The sequence below is a fragment of the Mirounga angustirostris genome, unplaced genomic scaffold, assembly GCF_029215605.1.
Source record: "Mirounga angustirostris isolate CCGP_5_RB_7025 unplaced genomic scaffold, mMirAng1.0.hap1 SCAF_4, whole genome shotgun sequence".
Taxonomy (NCBI): domain Eukaryota; kingdom Metazoa; phylum Chordata; class Mammalia; order Carnivora; family Phocidae; genus Mirounga; species Mirounga angustirostris.
Window position 1 is genome coordinate 106018824 of NW_026991712.1, and position 16577 is coordinate 106035400.

A 16577-nucleotide genomic window follows, 5' to 3' on the forward strand; every position below is an offset into this window, starting at 1 on the left:
GGACATGTTCTATATCTGCTGTCCAATATGATAGCCCTATGTGGCTACAGAGCACTGGAAACATCGCTAATATAACTGAAGAAGTGAATTTTTAATTTTATTAAATTCAATTAACCATAATTTAAACTTAAATAGCCACATGTGACTAATGGCTACCAAATGGGATGGCACAGCTTAGGAAAAACACTTGCATATATTCACAAGGATATGCTTCATGTGGAAAGGACTTAAAGTCTATACACAGAAGACCAGTTTAAATAAGCATAGTATCTCACACCGTGGAGTTTTATGTTAACAAGAGAAGGCGGACTGACGTATACCAAACAGAAGGATCTCAAAAACAGATGGTAGAATAAATTTCATACCCACATACACTATAGTTTTTAGTAACTAGATTTGTTTTGTGGTTTTTAATGTTTATTTGTTGGTTTTATATAAATGGTGTCATACTAAACAGATAAGCTACAGAGGTCTGGAAGGATCCACACCAAACTGAGAACATGTATAATCTTGAGATGGCACTTGGATGGAGGAACATGGAGAAGTGGGAGTGATAGCTCAGAAAGACATTAGTAAGAGTCTATTAACATATTATTTCTGTTATTAAAAATCAACCCAGGCTTTAATTTTAAAATTTATTAGTTGTTAGAAGTGATAATTATGATGGAAAAGAGAAAAATGAAGAAACAAAGGGTTCTAACCATCATACCAGAGCCATGAGAATGTCCATGACCTCCATGCTTGAAAACAAATATTCCTACTAGGTTTACCACAAACCCAAGAATTGAAACAAGAAGCAGTCTCTCATGGTGTACATCAGGAGGGGCTAATGCTCTCTAGAAAACACATAATACAAACAAAGAGCATTGATATAATTTCTGATTGATCAACTGGTAAAAACAAAAAGCAATCTTTAAAATTTTTTGATTATTTTCAAAATTAAAAGCATTCTAAAAATATATGCCAAAACAGTTTATAGGAAAAAATAAAAAAAAATAGTGCTCACTTACTGCAGACAAGATAAAATTACTATTTTTAAAGAAACACAAATATTTAATAGCATGACTGTTTGGTCTAAAACCTATCCCTCTTTGATATCTTAAATAATATTGCCATTCATTTAAGGTTCATTGATCTTTCAATCTTCTCTTTATTTTTTTTATTATACCAAATATTAAAGTTCAATGGCAAAACTCTCAGATTCTATTTTAAGAACCCTTCCCGACAGACCTCACTCCCAGATCGTGCTTTTACTTTTCACAGAGTCAACACTTCATTCATAACCTTATAAAGCACTTTCATTTAATTGTTTTCAATTTCAAGTAGTTTCACGTATATTTAATTTTTTTCAACTGTTTTGTAAAGTCCTCTTACATAAGATTTTATCTGACCCAAGATTGTCCTCAATACTTAATAGCGTGAAAGCAGCTCTGTACATGTATCTTTAGTTCATAAACATTTTCATTACAGAAATGTAATTTACTGAGTCTAATCATTATTTACAATACCTCAACTCCTTCTGAGAAAATAAAAAAAGCAGTGAAGATCAAAAATAGGCCATTGACAAAGCCAGCCAGAACTTCCGCTCTAACATACCTAAAGAAGAGCAAAGTAAAAAACTGAATTATTATTTCTTAAAAATCAAATCATTAATTTATACACATTCAGAGATTCTAAACCATATTGTATGGTTATAAGCAGCCAGCAAAGTCCTAGTATTTATAGTATAATTAATGTGTTTTATTCTACATATATTGTAGAAACGAGGAAATGAATTTAATCATAATGAATTATATGTAATAGCACAATACTGCGAAATACATCCATTTCTACAAGCCAATAAAGACCTTCTTAGAGTAAGTAGATTTAGAAAGACCTTTCACAGAAATGTAAATCTCAAGTTGCCCCTGGAGAAGGAATAACTGGACTAGACAAGTAGGCAAAGAAGGAAGGATCTAAAGATAAAAAGTAGAAGAAAAGGACTTGAAAGAGGGGTTTTTCTAACTTATTAATTGCTTCTTTTCTAAGAATTCCTTACATTTTTTTGTTTTGTACCTTTCTGCTTTCAAATATTTGGAAAATGGAGCTTTGAAGGAAAATAAAATTATTTCTGAAGTACCTCAGAGACAACTTGAAATTTATATTTCTATCACTCTTTTCTAAGATTAAGAAATTTAACAAAACTTTTCAATTACCTATTTTTAGAATCAATTCTAGCTTCACATAATACTAATTAAACTATTTTTTAAAATACCTGTCTTTTTCTCCATGGACTTCTGAAGCTTTCTGTTTCCTACCTGTGTGAAGCATGGGGAAAGATTTTATTTTTTCCATAAGGTACTATTTGGCTTAGTTAAAGTTATTAGAAACAACTTTAACTTGGCAGTTTTACATGTCCTAACATTATTCAAAGGGTGCTGACAGCAGTTAATCACTCTGGTCCTTAAACAATATAATAGGAGCATCAAAAACACTGCTTTTTCTAGCTTTCTATGTCAACTTCTAGATAATACAATTTTTACTATAAGAACTGTGTTTAAAGTAAAGAGAACAAACTCTTGAAAATGCACTCTCTTCCGTCATGTTGGAGTTTGCTCTGTCAGTACATTCCAACATAGTACATATTTCTGCACTCAGAAATAATGCATACTTCTACCTTCTAACACATACAAATGAATTAAATTTACATAATATTTGTCAAAGCATATGCCTTTTTATTTTTCACGAGAGAACATTCATTGAATTCAGCTGGCTTTCCATAGTAAACACTTAGGAATTTATCTAATATATCAGCAGGGTTACTAACCTCAAAACGAAAAGCATTTTCTTTTAGCCCACTCTTCTACTCCCATAGCTAATGCTTGATTGAAAGTCCTTTGTCCTTGAGTTCCATTAGATTTCAAGATCAAAGGTAGGAATGTTTTTCAGGCGTCTTTTTGTCTCTAATGCCTAGCTTAGTAGGTGCTCCATAAATTCTGATAAACTGCTGGACTAAAGTGATTTAATTAGGTTAATATATTTGCTAAACTTGGTTGCAGAATTCAAGTGAAAAACTTGTGAAAACTAGATATACTTGCCTTTACAAATGACTACGTTTACTTGAACACAGTGAGTCTTGGAATTAATATACAGCACATTCATGAATGTGCTATTGCCTAATTCAGATGGTATCTGAATTCTTTAGCCAAGGCAAAAAAAAAAAAAAAGATACAAGGGTATATACATACATATAAAGGTGTGTACATATGCATGTATCTACCTATCAGACATATATTACTTTTATGCTGGCATTGCTATTTCAAAAAGAGGAGTGTGACCAGACACAAAGATGACTTTTCTATAAAGAAATACTGAAAAGTCTTCTGCTTCTCAGATTCCTCCTTATTTTTCTGCTGCGGTCAGTCTGCTGTTGCGATCATACTGAACTGAGGGGTTAGGGATTCATCCCCTGGCTTAGCCTATTCGGTGTCACTTTGATGTACTGGTATCTACATTTTACTACTGCTGCTACTTATTACTATGGCAACTATTAATAGTTTCAAATGCTGCATCAGATTTTACTCCCTAATTTTTCCCTTCTCAAAAGAAAAAAGCAAACAAGGAGAAAACAAAACAGGAAACATAAAGGTGGCAAGAGTATCACTCCCTTATATAAACTAGTTAAAGTTGAATAGTTAAAACCTAATATGGTACTGAGGTATTCAAAGCTGTTCCTAAAAACCGTATGGTGGGAAACTGTGCATTCTAAATAGGAAACAACAGATACCCTAAGATTTAACAAACTGAGAATTTTTATAGTCACCTACTGTTTATCCTGAAAAATTGGCTTTTAAAAAATTTTTTTCTGAAAAATTGTAGAGTAAAATATCCTAATCAGATTTCTGATGTACAGTATATATGAATTACTAATTTTCCAACACAAGATTAGAACTTTACATGCAATCTTTCTTTAATGATTCAAAATACACTTAAGAATCTTTTGTCTGCATAATGCCATGGAAAATGTTCTCTTCTGAGCTGTTTGGGTTTATAGATAAAGAGATCCCTCGCTGTAGTCAATAAAAACAGTATAATTAGTGTTTTTTGTCTCACTTTTTATAATCTTACAAATAACCACATCACTTCAGTTATACCCCAAATCAGCAAGTTCTGTCACAGAATTTCATCTATCTTTCTTTTGACACTTGTCACAATGTATAGTTTTATGGTACTTTTATAGCAGTGTTTCCTCATCAGAGCACAAGTTCCTCCAACGCAGAAGCCATATCTTATTCATCCTTATAAGTAGCAAAGAATTAGACTCATAGTGGGCCCTCGATAAATATCTGAAGAGAACAAGAGCACGTACAAGAGAAAGTGCATGCGTGTTGGCTCGAGAACAAAGGCGAAGGTGGAGAGAAAGAAGAAGCAGTGAGGGAACAAGAGTAAAAGAGAGAACAGGAGGCAGTGTGCATAAGACAGCGGATGTGAGCAGGCAGGACATAAGGAGAGACACTATAAAGGAAAGGGAACCTTCCGGGAGGAGGATCAGTGAGAGAAGGAAAGAGACTGGGAAAGGGAGAGAAGAAAGAACTAGGACTAAGAGGTTCAGAGAGAAGGAGGGGGAATAAGAAAGAGCCTGAGAGATACAGCAGTGGAGGGTAGAGAGAGAGAGCAGGAGAAAAGAAAGATAAAAGATGTGTGGGAGAGAGAAAGAGGAAGAGGGGAGTGGAAGGCTGAGGAATAGGGAGAGACCATGAGCACAGGCACAAGGAGCTGAAAAGAAAAACAAGAGAGGGGAGAAGGGAGTTCAGGAGAGATGGCAGAGAGGATGAGGATGGAGATGAGAGTGAGAAAGAGAACAGGTAAGAGTGAAGAAAGGAGAGAATGTGAGAAAGCACTCACAAGGGAGGGGGACAGACAGGAAAGACAGGAAAGTCAACACGTAAGAGGCGAGAGAGGGGAACAGGAAAGAGAAAGAAGGTGGAGAAGACAGAGAAAGAGGATATTACCCAAGTGCTGCTTATACATAAATATAATTACACTGCAAAATACTCTATGAACTCAAAAAGGAAAACATTCAGGCAGAGCCAGTCAAACACTGGACACTCCACTGCTTCTCCCAATCAGAGATGGCAAAAGGCAAACTGCCTCTAAATAGTACTAGGCTCAGAAGTGAGACCAAATGGTCCAATATAGTCTCTCCAGCATAAAAACACTCTCCAATATGAGCAAGAGTATGAAATTTTTCATAAAAGCAGAGCTTGAAGAGGGTAAGTAATATAAAGTAATATAAAATCGTATTAGGAAATAGTGATTTTAAATAAATTAATAGCAAAATATCCCTCTAAAAAAGAAACACGACCATTTTTGTATACTGAAACTTTCTTCTTCTTCCAAAAAAAAAAAGTTAAAAGTTCAGAAAGTCCCCTATCTAGCAAAAAATTTCACTTAAAATTTTTTGGTAAAACCAGGATGTCCTACCTCTAAGCAAAAGAACTTAGATACCAAAAAAAAGTACATGTTGTAGATTCCAATTAAATACTATTCAAAAACAGGTAAAACAAATCCGAGTTAGGGAGGTGGTTATTACTCTTGGAAGCACAGGAAGGAACCAGGAGGAGGCATGGTGGGGGGGGTTTAGGGTTCAAGTTACACAAATGTGTTCAATTTGTGAAAATTCATGTGCTTAAGATTTGTATATTTTCTGTATTTCTTATACTTTAATAAAAAGGTTTTTAAAAAGTCTTACCCATAAGAGAAAGCATCATTATCTCTCCATTTTGAAATAACAGACGCTGCCAATCCAGCCAAAATGGCAGTGCTATCGAAAAACATGTGAAAAGAGTCGGAAATCAAGCCTAAGCTGTAAAAGAACAGACATATTGGTATATTATAATAGTAACCAAATAGTAAACATCCTTCTCTAAATTCTCTCAATGTCCTTCTGCTTATCAGGAACTAATCTTCTAAAAAGACAACCTTGAAATATGATATATAGAAAAATATTAAGGATAAGTTTTAAACACCTGAGAAGGAAACCCTAACACCCCTTGCCCAAGAAAAAAACCCAGCTTCTACTGAAAGAGGGGTAGAAATAAAGCTAGCTGCTACTAGATAAAGGGCAGGAATCTGCCCACCCTCTGGTACTGGCAAAGGTCAGCTGCCACTGAAAGAGAGAAAAAACAACCATCTACCGCTGGGGGCAAGTCTGAAGCCAGGTTGGGCCCAAGATCTTACATTGATACAAAGCAAAGGTCTGCTGCTGTTGGAAGAGGAGTAAGACAATTGTTCCTTCTCTTGATAAAAGGCTGTGGGGAGAGGTAGGAGAAGGGGCAGGAACATTAACAATATCCACCCTGGCTCTCAGGTGTGAAGGGACTGCCTAAAAATAAGGCTCCAGCAGGAGAACCAAATTCTCTCTCCCCCACAACCAAAGCCTTGACTAGAGTACAAAACAATAGCAATCTATCTCTGAGAGCTGAGCAAGAGCACAGGGACTCCCCTGTGGCGAGGTGTGCAGGGCTTGCTGAAAGCTGAGAGGAGAGCAAGATCACTGAAAAAAACCTCCAGGGCCCCAAACCCTACACTAAATAGAAGGTGGTAAAAGCCACTAAAAAAATTTGAAGTCAGTGCCTTGTTGAAATTAACTAGCAACAATAAAACACAAAACCCAGCTAGTCAACTATTGATCAGAGACTCAAAATTCCCACACTAATGGCCTGACAAAATAACAGGTGTGCACATTTCTAGGCATCAGTACTATTAACCTTGGTCCCTATTATTTTTTTAAACATAAATTCTACCAAACATTTAAAGAACAATAAATATCAATCCCTTACAAACTCTTCCAAAGAACAGATGATAAAGAAATGCTACCCAATTCACTGTATAAGAGCAGTTATTACTCTCATACCAAAATGAGACAAAAGACATCACAAGAGATGAAAGAGACTAATCTTTCACAAATATACATACAAAAATCATCAACAAATACTAGCAAATGGAATCTAAGGATATATATTTTAAAAAGTACACACCATGACCAAGTGGGATTAATCCCAACAATGCAAGGTTGGTTCAATATATGAAAATCAATCAATCTAAGACATCATATCGATAGGATAAAAGACAAAAACCACATGATCATCTCAATAAGTGCCAAAAGAGTTTGACAAAATTTAGCATGCCCCTTTATAACAAAAACACTCAACACACTTGGAATAAAAAGAACTTCCTCAATTCTTAAATGGCATCTACAAAAAACCCACAGCGCCATTAATGGCCAATGACTGAATGTTTTCCCCGAAGATCAGGTAAAAGGTAAGGATGTCCCCTCTCGCTACTTCTATTTAACATTATACTGGAGGATCTAACAATGGAAGTTAGGCGGGACATAAAATAAAAGACACCCAGACTGGAAGTGAAGGAGTAAAACTATCACTATTTGCAGATGACAGGATCTTTTTTTCTTTTTTTAAAGATTTTGTTTATTTATTTATTTGACAGAGAGACACAGCAAGAGAGGGAACACAAGCAGTGGGAGTGGGAGAGGGAGAAGCAGACTTCCCGCAGATCAGGGAGTCCAATGCAGGGCTCGATCCCGGGACCCTGGGATCATGACCTGAGCTGAAGGCAGAAGCTTAACGAATGAGCCACCCAGGCACCTCGACAGGATCTTATATACATAAAATCTTAAGGACCTATTAGAATAAATGAGTTTGCCAAGGTTGCAGGATACAATATCAACATACAAAAATGAACTGTAGTCCTATACAGTAGTGATATAAAAAAATAAAAAACATTTCCATTTGCAATAGCATCAAAAAAAAAATACAAACACATTTAACAAAAAAATGTAAAATTTATACTCTAAAACTATAAAATATTATTGAAAAAATTAAAAAGACCTAAATAAATGGAAAGACACCCATGCTTATGGATCAGAAGACAATACTGTTAAGATGCCAATACTCCCACAATTGATCTACAGATTCAACTCACTCCTATCAAAATCCCAGCTGACTTCTTTGAAGAAACTGACAAGCTGATCTTAAAATTCATATGGAAAAGCAAAGTTGGAGGACTCACACTTCCCAATTTCAAAGTTTACTATAGAGTTACAGTAATCAAAACAGTATGGTGCTGGAACAAAAGTGAACCTATAGAGCAATGGAATAGAATTTAGAATCTAGAAATAAATCCTCACATTTATGGTCAACTGACTTTTGACAAGGATGCCAAGATGGAATGAACAGTGTTTTCAACAAATGTATTGATACAACTGGATACCCACATGCAAAAAATGATTTTTGCCCTTATTTCACACCATATACAAAAATTAACCCAAAATAGATCAAAGACCTAAACATAAAAGCTAAAATATTCACTACCTTGGATTAGGCAATAGTTTCTTTTATAAATAAGACATCAAAAGCACAAGTAACAAAAGCAAAAACAGAAAACAGACTGGACATCACTGGAATTTTAAAACTTATGTTCTTCAAAGGACACTATTAAGGAAGTTAAAAGCCAATGCACACATGGTAGAAAATATTTGCCAATCATATATTTGAAAAGGGGCTTGTATCCAGAATATATGAAGAACTCTTCTTCTGTTTTTTAAAGATTTTATTTTTAAGTAATCTCTACACGCAACATGGGGCTCAAACACAACCCCGAGATCAAGAGTTGCATGTTCCACCATCTGAGCCAGCCAGGTGCCCCTATATGAAAAACTCTTAAAACACTTCAAAAAGATAAATAATCCATTTTTTTTTAAAGATTCATTTATTCATTTGAAAGAGAGAGCGAGTGAGCACTGGAGGGAGGGGCAGAGGGAGAGAGAATCTCAAGCTGACTCCACACTGAGCGTGGAGCCCAACGCAGTACCGGATCTCATGACCCTGAGATCATGACCTGAGCTGAAACCAAGTCGTTGCTTAACCTACTATGCCATCCAGACGCCCCAAGATAAATAATCCAATTTTTTAAATGAACAAAGAACCCGAATAAACATTTCTCCAAAAAAGACATACAAATGGCCAATAAGCACATAAAAGATACTCAACATCATTAACTACCTTTCAGGGAAATGCAAATCAAAACAATGAGAAACAACTTCATACCCACACTATGACAACTAAATCAAAAAAATCAATAACAAGTGTTGGTGAGGATGTAAATAAAGCAAAATTCTCACACACTGCTGGAATATTATTTGGCAATAAAAATAAATGAATGCTAACACACGCAGAATATGGATGACCCTTGAAAACACTATGCTAAGTGTAACAAACCAGTCACAAAGGATCATACACTATATGATTCCATTTAGATGAAAAGCCCAGAGTAGGCAAATACATAAACAAAGTAGATTAGTGGTTGCCTAGAATTAGGAAAAGTCAGGGGATAAGGGAATTAGAGGGCAATGGGTACAAGTGCAAGGCTTCTTTCAGGGTAATAAAACTGTTCTAAAATTGATTGTTGTGATGGTTTTACAACTCTGTGAATATCCTAAAAGTCATTCAATTATATACCTTAAATGGGTGAATTGTATGGTATATGAATTATCTCAATAAAGCTGTTTTTTTTTGTTTTTGTTTTTTTTTAATGATAACTATCTAAAGCAGGGATCAGCAAGCCATGGCCCGGATCACCATCTATTTTTGTGAATAAAGTTTTCCTGGAACACAGTTACACTCATCTGTTTATATACTGTCTATGGTTGCTTCTATGCTATAACAGTAGACTAGAGAAGTTGTGACAGACACCTTATGGCCCTCTAAGCGTAAAATATTCAACATCTGCTGTTTAGAGAAAGTTTGCTGATCTCTGGTATAAAGCAAACACAGGTGCACTGTATTGTGGAGTTTAAAACATGTAAAAGTGAAATGTATGACAATAATAGCACACAGGACAGAAGAAAATAGAAGTATATTATTTTAAGATAAACATATTTGTGGTAAGTAAAAAATTCATATTACGCATGCTAAAGCAACCACTAGGAGAGTCACTAAAGGAGGGACACAGAATTCTGCATCAACACAAAGCAGATGTTCTGCTACCACTGGAAAAAGAGCAGGAAACTCACCCTCACCCAAGACTATCCACATGTACACAGCAGAGTTTTGCTTTAACAGAAGGGGCAAAAATGTTGAAAACAACACAAACATACTCCCAAGGCCCAGGCTCACAGGACCTGCCTAAGACTGAGGCTGGGTTAAGTTACTGAACGCCCCTCTGCCCTCACCACAAATCCAGCACTGAGTAACAAGAAACAGCAGTCTACAGCTTAGGGGGGAGTAGTGGGTGGAGGAATGCCATGAATATGAAGAGAGAGCTTCTGTGACGCATGCAAAAACCTAACCCAATAATGGCGTGACAGAAGAGACAGGCCTCTTTCTAGTTACAAATACTATTACCTTAATAACCACAGCTCTTTATTCACAATGTCCAGCCTTTGATAAAAAATTTCAAGATACACAAAAAAGAGCAAGAGAAAGAACTCATTGTGAAGAGATAAAGCAGTCAACAGTACCAGACTGAGATACTGGCTCAGATACTGGAACTATCATAACTATAATTATTATGTTAAAGGATCTATGGAAAAAGGTGAACAAAATGTATGAATTACCAGGGAATTTCAGCAGAAAAATATGAAAATTTTTAAAAAGACTCATTTATTTGAGAGAGAAAGCATGAGTGGGATGGGCAGAGGGAGAGGGAGAGAGAATTCCAAGCAGACGCTGAGCTGAGCAGAAAGCCTGACATGAGGCTCCATCCCACGACCCTAAGATCACAACCTGAGCTGAAACCAAGAGTCCCACGCTCAATGAGTGTGCCATCCAGGAGCCCCTGAAATATTTTTTAAAAAATTAAATGGAAGGGCACTGGTTGTTTGAGCATCCAACTCTTGGTTTTAGCTCAGATCATGATCTCATGGTCATGGATCCAGCACCCATGAGGGGCTCTGTGCTCAGTGAGGAGTCTGCTGTGAATTCTCTCTCTCCCTCTCCCTCCCCCTCTGCCCCTTCTCCTGCTTCCACATGCACGCATGTGCACGCTCTCTCTCAAATAAATAAAATCCTTATAAGAAAAAATTTAAAAAAATAAGAATTAAATGGAAATGGGAGAAACAAAAAACAAGGTATCAGTGCTGAAGAATTCTTCCCATTGGTTTATGAGAAGACCAGACACAGCTAAGGAAAGAATTCAGTGAATTTGAAGATAGCTCAATAGAAATGTCCTGAAAGCAAGCATATCAACAGCTCAGTATTTAAAACCAAGGAGTATCACAGTGGTTAAGAGCACTACATCTGAAGTCAGAGTACCTGGGTTCAAATCTCAGCTCCATAATTTACTAGTTCTGTCAATCTTAAATTGCTTAACTACTTTGTACCTCAATTTAGCCATCTCTTAAACAGGGTAATAATAAAAAGTGTCATAAATATTATAATGATTGACTTAATATATTTGAAACGCTTATCACAGTGCTTGCCACATTAAAGCTACATCAATATTCCTATTATTACCATTATTAATAAGTCACTATATTAATTATTAATACCTCATAATATTTAGTGTTCCCAGCATGACCTATAGCTCTTGACAATTTGGCTAGATGCCAGAGCCTTCATCAATTATAAGTGCTACAAACTAAAGTGAAAAACATTCCTCACCTAAGTAGAAAACACAGTTTTAAAATCTTCTCATAATTTGGAATAATTATAAAATTAGAAACTGAAATAAAACAATACAATAAAAAATACAATTCATTTTTTCAAAAAGATTTTATTTATTTATTCTAGAGAGACAGAGAGAGAGAGAGAGTGAGGGCACGCAGGGGGAGAAGCAGAGGGGCAGAGATAAGCAGACTCCGTGCTGAGCATGGAGCCCCACTTCAGGGCTTGATCTTAGGTCCTGAGATCATGACCTCAGCCAAAACTGAGAGTTGGGCACTTAACTAACTGAGCCACCCAGGCGCCCCCCAAAAATACAATTATTTATAAATCTCTTTCAAGTCATCACGAGGTATTTTGGAAAATGTCTTAAATTTTATCATGAACTTTGTATACCTTATTCAAATATAGATGCATAATACAGTTTAAGCGCTGTCTGTCTGTACTCCTCTAACACCCAACTCAAAGCAGAATGAGAATAAAGGAATAAATAAAAAGACTAAATGAGAAAACTGATGCCTGAGGAGGACACAGTAAAGGTCCTATTATTCATAAAATTCTCTCAGATCTGTTATTTTAAAACTTTTTCCTTTCCTAACTGGATCTCTACAACTCTACACACTTGAACCTTAATAGTCATGTAACACTGAAAATAAACTTTATTGTATTTTCAAGTATGAAAGACCCACTTGAAGAATATCTCTGCACTGTGTTATAAAACCACCAATAAAGACATTGTTTATGATTTTGTTTTCTATGCTGTGACAAAGGACTAATATGGTAAGTTACTTTTAAAATTTGGTTTCAGAAAATGATCTATTCTGATAAAACAATGCAGTTGTGTTGTAGTAAAATCTGACAATGAGAATTGTTATCCATCCTGCCTTAACTTTATGGAACTTTACAACTAAATTTAAAAGTCAATTTCAGTAACTACATTAATTTACATATTTAGTAGGCTTATTTTTTCCACTCTATACATGGTTCTTAACATTTTATTTCTTAATTTAAGGATTTTATTATATATGTGACTTCTATTTTAAATGGCCATAAATTAGTTGTAGAAGGCAGGGTATTCATTCTAAATAAATACAAATAAAAAAATATTTACTGATATACTTATGTACATATATATTTAGTAAAACTTGCTACAGGTTAAATTGTGTCCTCTTCCAAATTCTTAATTTGAAGTCCTATATCTCCAGTACCTCAGAATGTGAGGTAATTTGGAAACAGGGTCACTGCAGACATGATTCATTAAGATTAGGTCAGTAAGGTGGGCCCCAATCCAATATGACTGTTGTCCTTATAACAAGGGGAAACCTGGAGACAAACATGCACCCACAGAGACCACTGAGTAAAAATAAGGTATCAGATGAGACTTCTATAAGCCAAGGAATGTGAAAGATTGCCAGCAAAGCAACTGAAGCTAAGGGAAAGCATGAACAGATTCTTCCTGGCAGACCTCAGAAAGAACTAACATGGCCAATACCCTGATCTTAGAATTTCAGTCTGCAAACCACAAGACAGTAACTTTCTACTGTGGTACTTTGTGACAGCAGCCCTAGCAAATTAATACACACTATTTTTTTATGACAAATTTATCTTAAATATACTTAGTGGACATCAAACATTGCCCTAATGGGGGGAAGATGGTAAACCTCTTCTGTATGTTACAGCAATTAAGTTCTCTTTTCAAGAGGTTTAAAGATAGCTTGGGAATTTTAATACTCATCAAAATGAGATTTTAATTTTATTTAAATTTTAAGTAACTTTAATTTTCATTAAAATGTTATTTCATTTTCAGTATATTATAAAATGATTCTACCCGAAAAACCACTCCTTCTTCTAAAGTGGAAGAACATCATGTTCTCTCTCTTTTTTTTTTTTTTTAAAGATTTTTTATTTATTTGACAGAGAGAGACACAGCGAGAGAGGGAACACAAGCAAGGGGAGTGGGAGAGGGAGAAGCAGGCCCCGCACCAAGCAGGGAGCCCGATGCCGGGCTCGATCCCAGGAGCTGGGATCATGACCGGAGCTGGGATCATGACCCGAGCTGAAGGCAGATGTTTAATGACTGAGCCACCCAGGCACCCCAGAACATCATGTTCTCTTAAAGCACTGCAATATGGTCTTTTTATTTAAATCTGGTATCATGATTTGAAAATTACTCAGCTGCACCTATGTAGGCAAACTTACATGAAAAAGAGTCTACTTCTAGTTCTCTGTTCACCTACCATGTATCAAAATACTACTCATGAGGAATTCCTATTTTACTGTTCATCTTCAATATTAGCAAATGTTTCTTATTTTGAATTATCATTTAAACCACATGGCATAAATTTCCTTATAAATAAAGACAGCATGAGAATATTTCAGGTTATCTGATTTATATACCAAATGTAACCTGATGAAGAAAAATTAGTTGCTAAAAGCAGCATTCTTTTTTTAGGCTCCCATCTTTAAACACTGTCAGTTTCCCTATGATTAATTTTTAAACTTTTTTTAAGTGACTACTTTCTAAAGATATTTTAATAATGAAAACTTCTTAGGATACAAAAGAGAAACCTGATCATTGAAGCAAAATATAATAAACATGAATAGAACATTTAGCAAAAGAAACTTTTGGAAAAGATTTTAAGGTCTAGTGGAGGCAAAAACAAAGAAAGGGAGAAAAGAGCCCATAAACTGAAACTTAAGAGACATATCCACCAAATACTATAGATCTTGTTGGGATTAGATCTTGTTTGGATTCTGATTTATTAAAACAACTGTAAAAAGAAATTATGAGATAATAAGGGTCACCTGAACACTCACTAACTAGACAGTTGATATTAATAAATTGCTAATTTTTAAAGATGAGAATGGCATTGGGTAATGTTTAAAAAAGGGGGTGGGCTCTTATTTTTTAGAGACTCATACTGAAGTATAAGTATTTCTTTTAAAAGAAATTATAGTTGGTATCTGTGTTAAAATAATCCAGTGGTGGGGCAGGTAAAAGCATAAGGAAGGTAAAAGCAAGAGGAAATGGAATAGGGTACATGTTGATAAATGTTAAATCTGGGTGATGGGAAGGGACCTGAGGTTCATTAAACTCTCTACTTTTACTTACGTTTAAAATTTTCCATAATAAAAATTTTTTAAAAAGTGTATTGATAACTAAGATAACAGTATATTTATAGTGGTTGTTAAAGATTAACTCAAAACTGAAGCTAGGGAGTAATCAAGATAGGTTTTCATGAGATAGAAAGGAGAAAAGAAACTACTAACTGTCAATTTATTACCAAGAAATTAGAATCCTGACATTTGTATAAGTTGTTAAGCTAACGAGAGTTACGATGAAAAACCCTCAACTCCACTACATTCCATTATATAATCCCTTACTTTAAAAAATTCTCAGCAAAATTGAATATTTATCTGCATTTCTATGGTGAAAAGTAATGCTGTAGGAAAGCAAAAGTCATCACCATGGACTGATAAGTAATGTTGTCTTTTGAGAGGGGAAAAGCTTTATAAAAGACTAAGATATACATGTTTTAATTCTATAGAAAAATGTGATTAATGGAAGCACATTCTTTACCAAGGAGTTACTTTACAAACATATGCTATGACATATTATACAAAGTAGGAACAAATCAGTGTCCGGTATGGCCTAAAACATTTCCTGAACAGGGGCGCCTGGGTGGCTCAGATAGTTAAACGTCTGCCTTCGGCTCAGGTCATGATTCCAGGGTCCTGGGATCAAGTCCCACATCGGGCTCCCTGCTCAGCAGGCAGCCTGCTTCTCTCTCTGCCTCTCATGAATAAATAAATAAAAAAAAAATTAAAAAAAAAACATTTCCTGAACAAATATTTACTTTGGTAATACAAAGACATTTACTTTAGAGTTATATGACTTCCCTCTATGTCTAAAGGCAAAATGATTGTAATAGCCTTGGTAAAAAATATTACTGAAATTAAATTTCAGTACACATAAAATAAAAGAGCATAAGAACAAAGGAAACTATACTGAGATACTAGAAAAAAAATCATGGTGTAGTGGAAAAAAACAAAAACAAAAAAACAAAAAACCTTGGATGACAGGTGCTTTTAGGCTCTGCTGTTACTCTGGGGAAAAAAACCCTGGGCCTTGGTTTTCTATCTATAGAAGAAGTCAAACTAGCTTATCTCTTTCTAGTCCCACTTCCTGAGCCTACAGTATCTTTCTTAGAAAGAATCTCTGACTTTCAGCAGAATACCTGTTTGACTGGAACAAAGACCACATTTGCAACTAGGCATGACCAAAATGATAAAGGTTTAGCCACTGAAATATAAGTCAAAGTGCTCTATGTCTGTCCAGATAAATCTCCTTAAAAGAGACTATATATACTTTTTATCTCTTTTTCCCTCCACTCTAGACAATCTGCTGCTAGGGATGGCTGGAACTCTAACAACCATCTTGGAAATAAAGTTTTGTCTTATTTAAGAAATCATTATTTGGAATTTTTCTGTAATTTCAAAAAGAACTTAATCCTAGATGGTACAAAACCACATACTTATACTATATTAACTTGAGATTACGTAGTTATTCAACAATAAATAGCAATGAAAATAAAATGCTAGAAGGAAAAAGAACCCTAGAAGGAAAGATCACATATGGTATTCCTACCATTTTCCTACTAACTTCAAAGAATAAGAGAAAAGAGGGGTTTAATGATTTTCCTCCCCTCTAATAGGGGTAGTTAGTATGTTTAGTGTAGGTAGATTAATTCCATACATTCATTATTCCCTCATTCTTCATTCAGCAAATATGTATTAAGCACACTATGTGCCATGTACTAAGGTGCCTGAATAAGACAGAAAAGATTCCTATTTTAATGAAGTTTACATTCTAGTGGAAAAGTGAAAAGCAGTGGATATTTAATACGGTGGAAAAAT

At 35.2% G+C, this 16577-nt stretch overlaps 1 protein-coding gene across 4 annotated transcripts in view; it reads right to left on the reverse strand.

The window, feature by feature from the left end:
- Window positions 1–16577, reverse strand: part of SLC30A7 (solute carrier family 30 member 7) — an 83598-nt gene that overhangs the window by 63260 nt on the left and 3761 nt on the right. For all 4 annotated transcript variants that reach the window (XM_064588740.1, XM_064588741.1, XM_064588739.1 and 1 more), the window contains exons 3-5: window positions 5732–5845; window positions 1509–1596; window positions 710–836 (exon numbers count right to left, since the gene is read on the reverse strand). In XM_064588740.1, coding sequence (XP_064444810.1) covers window positions 710–836; window positions 1509–1596; window positions 5732–5845 — 329 coding nt within the window. The remainder of the gene's footprint in view (window positions 1–709; window positions 837–1508; window positions 1597–5731; window positions 5846–16577) is intronic.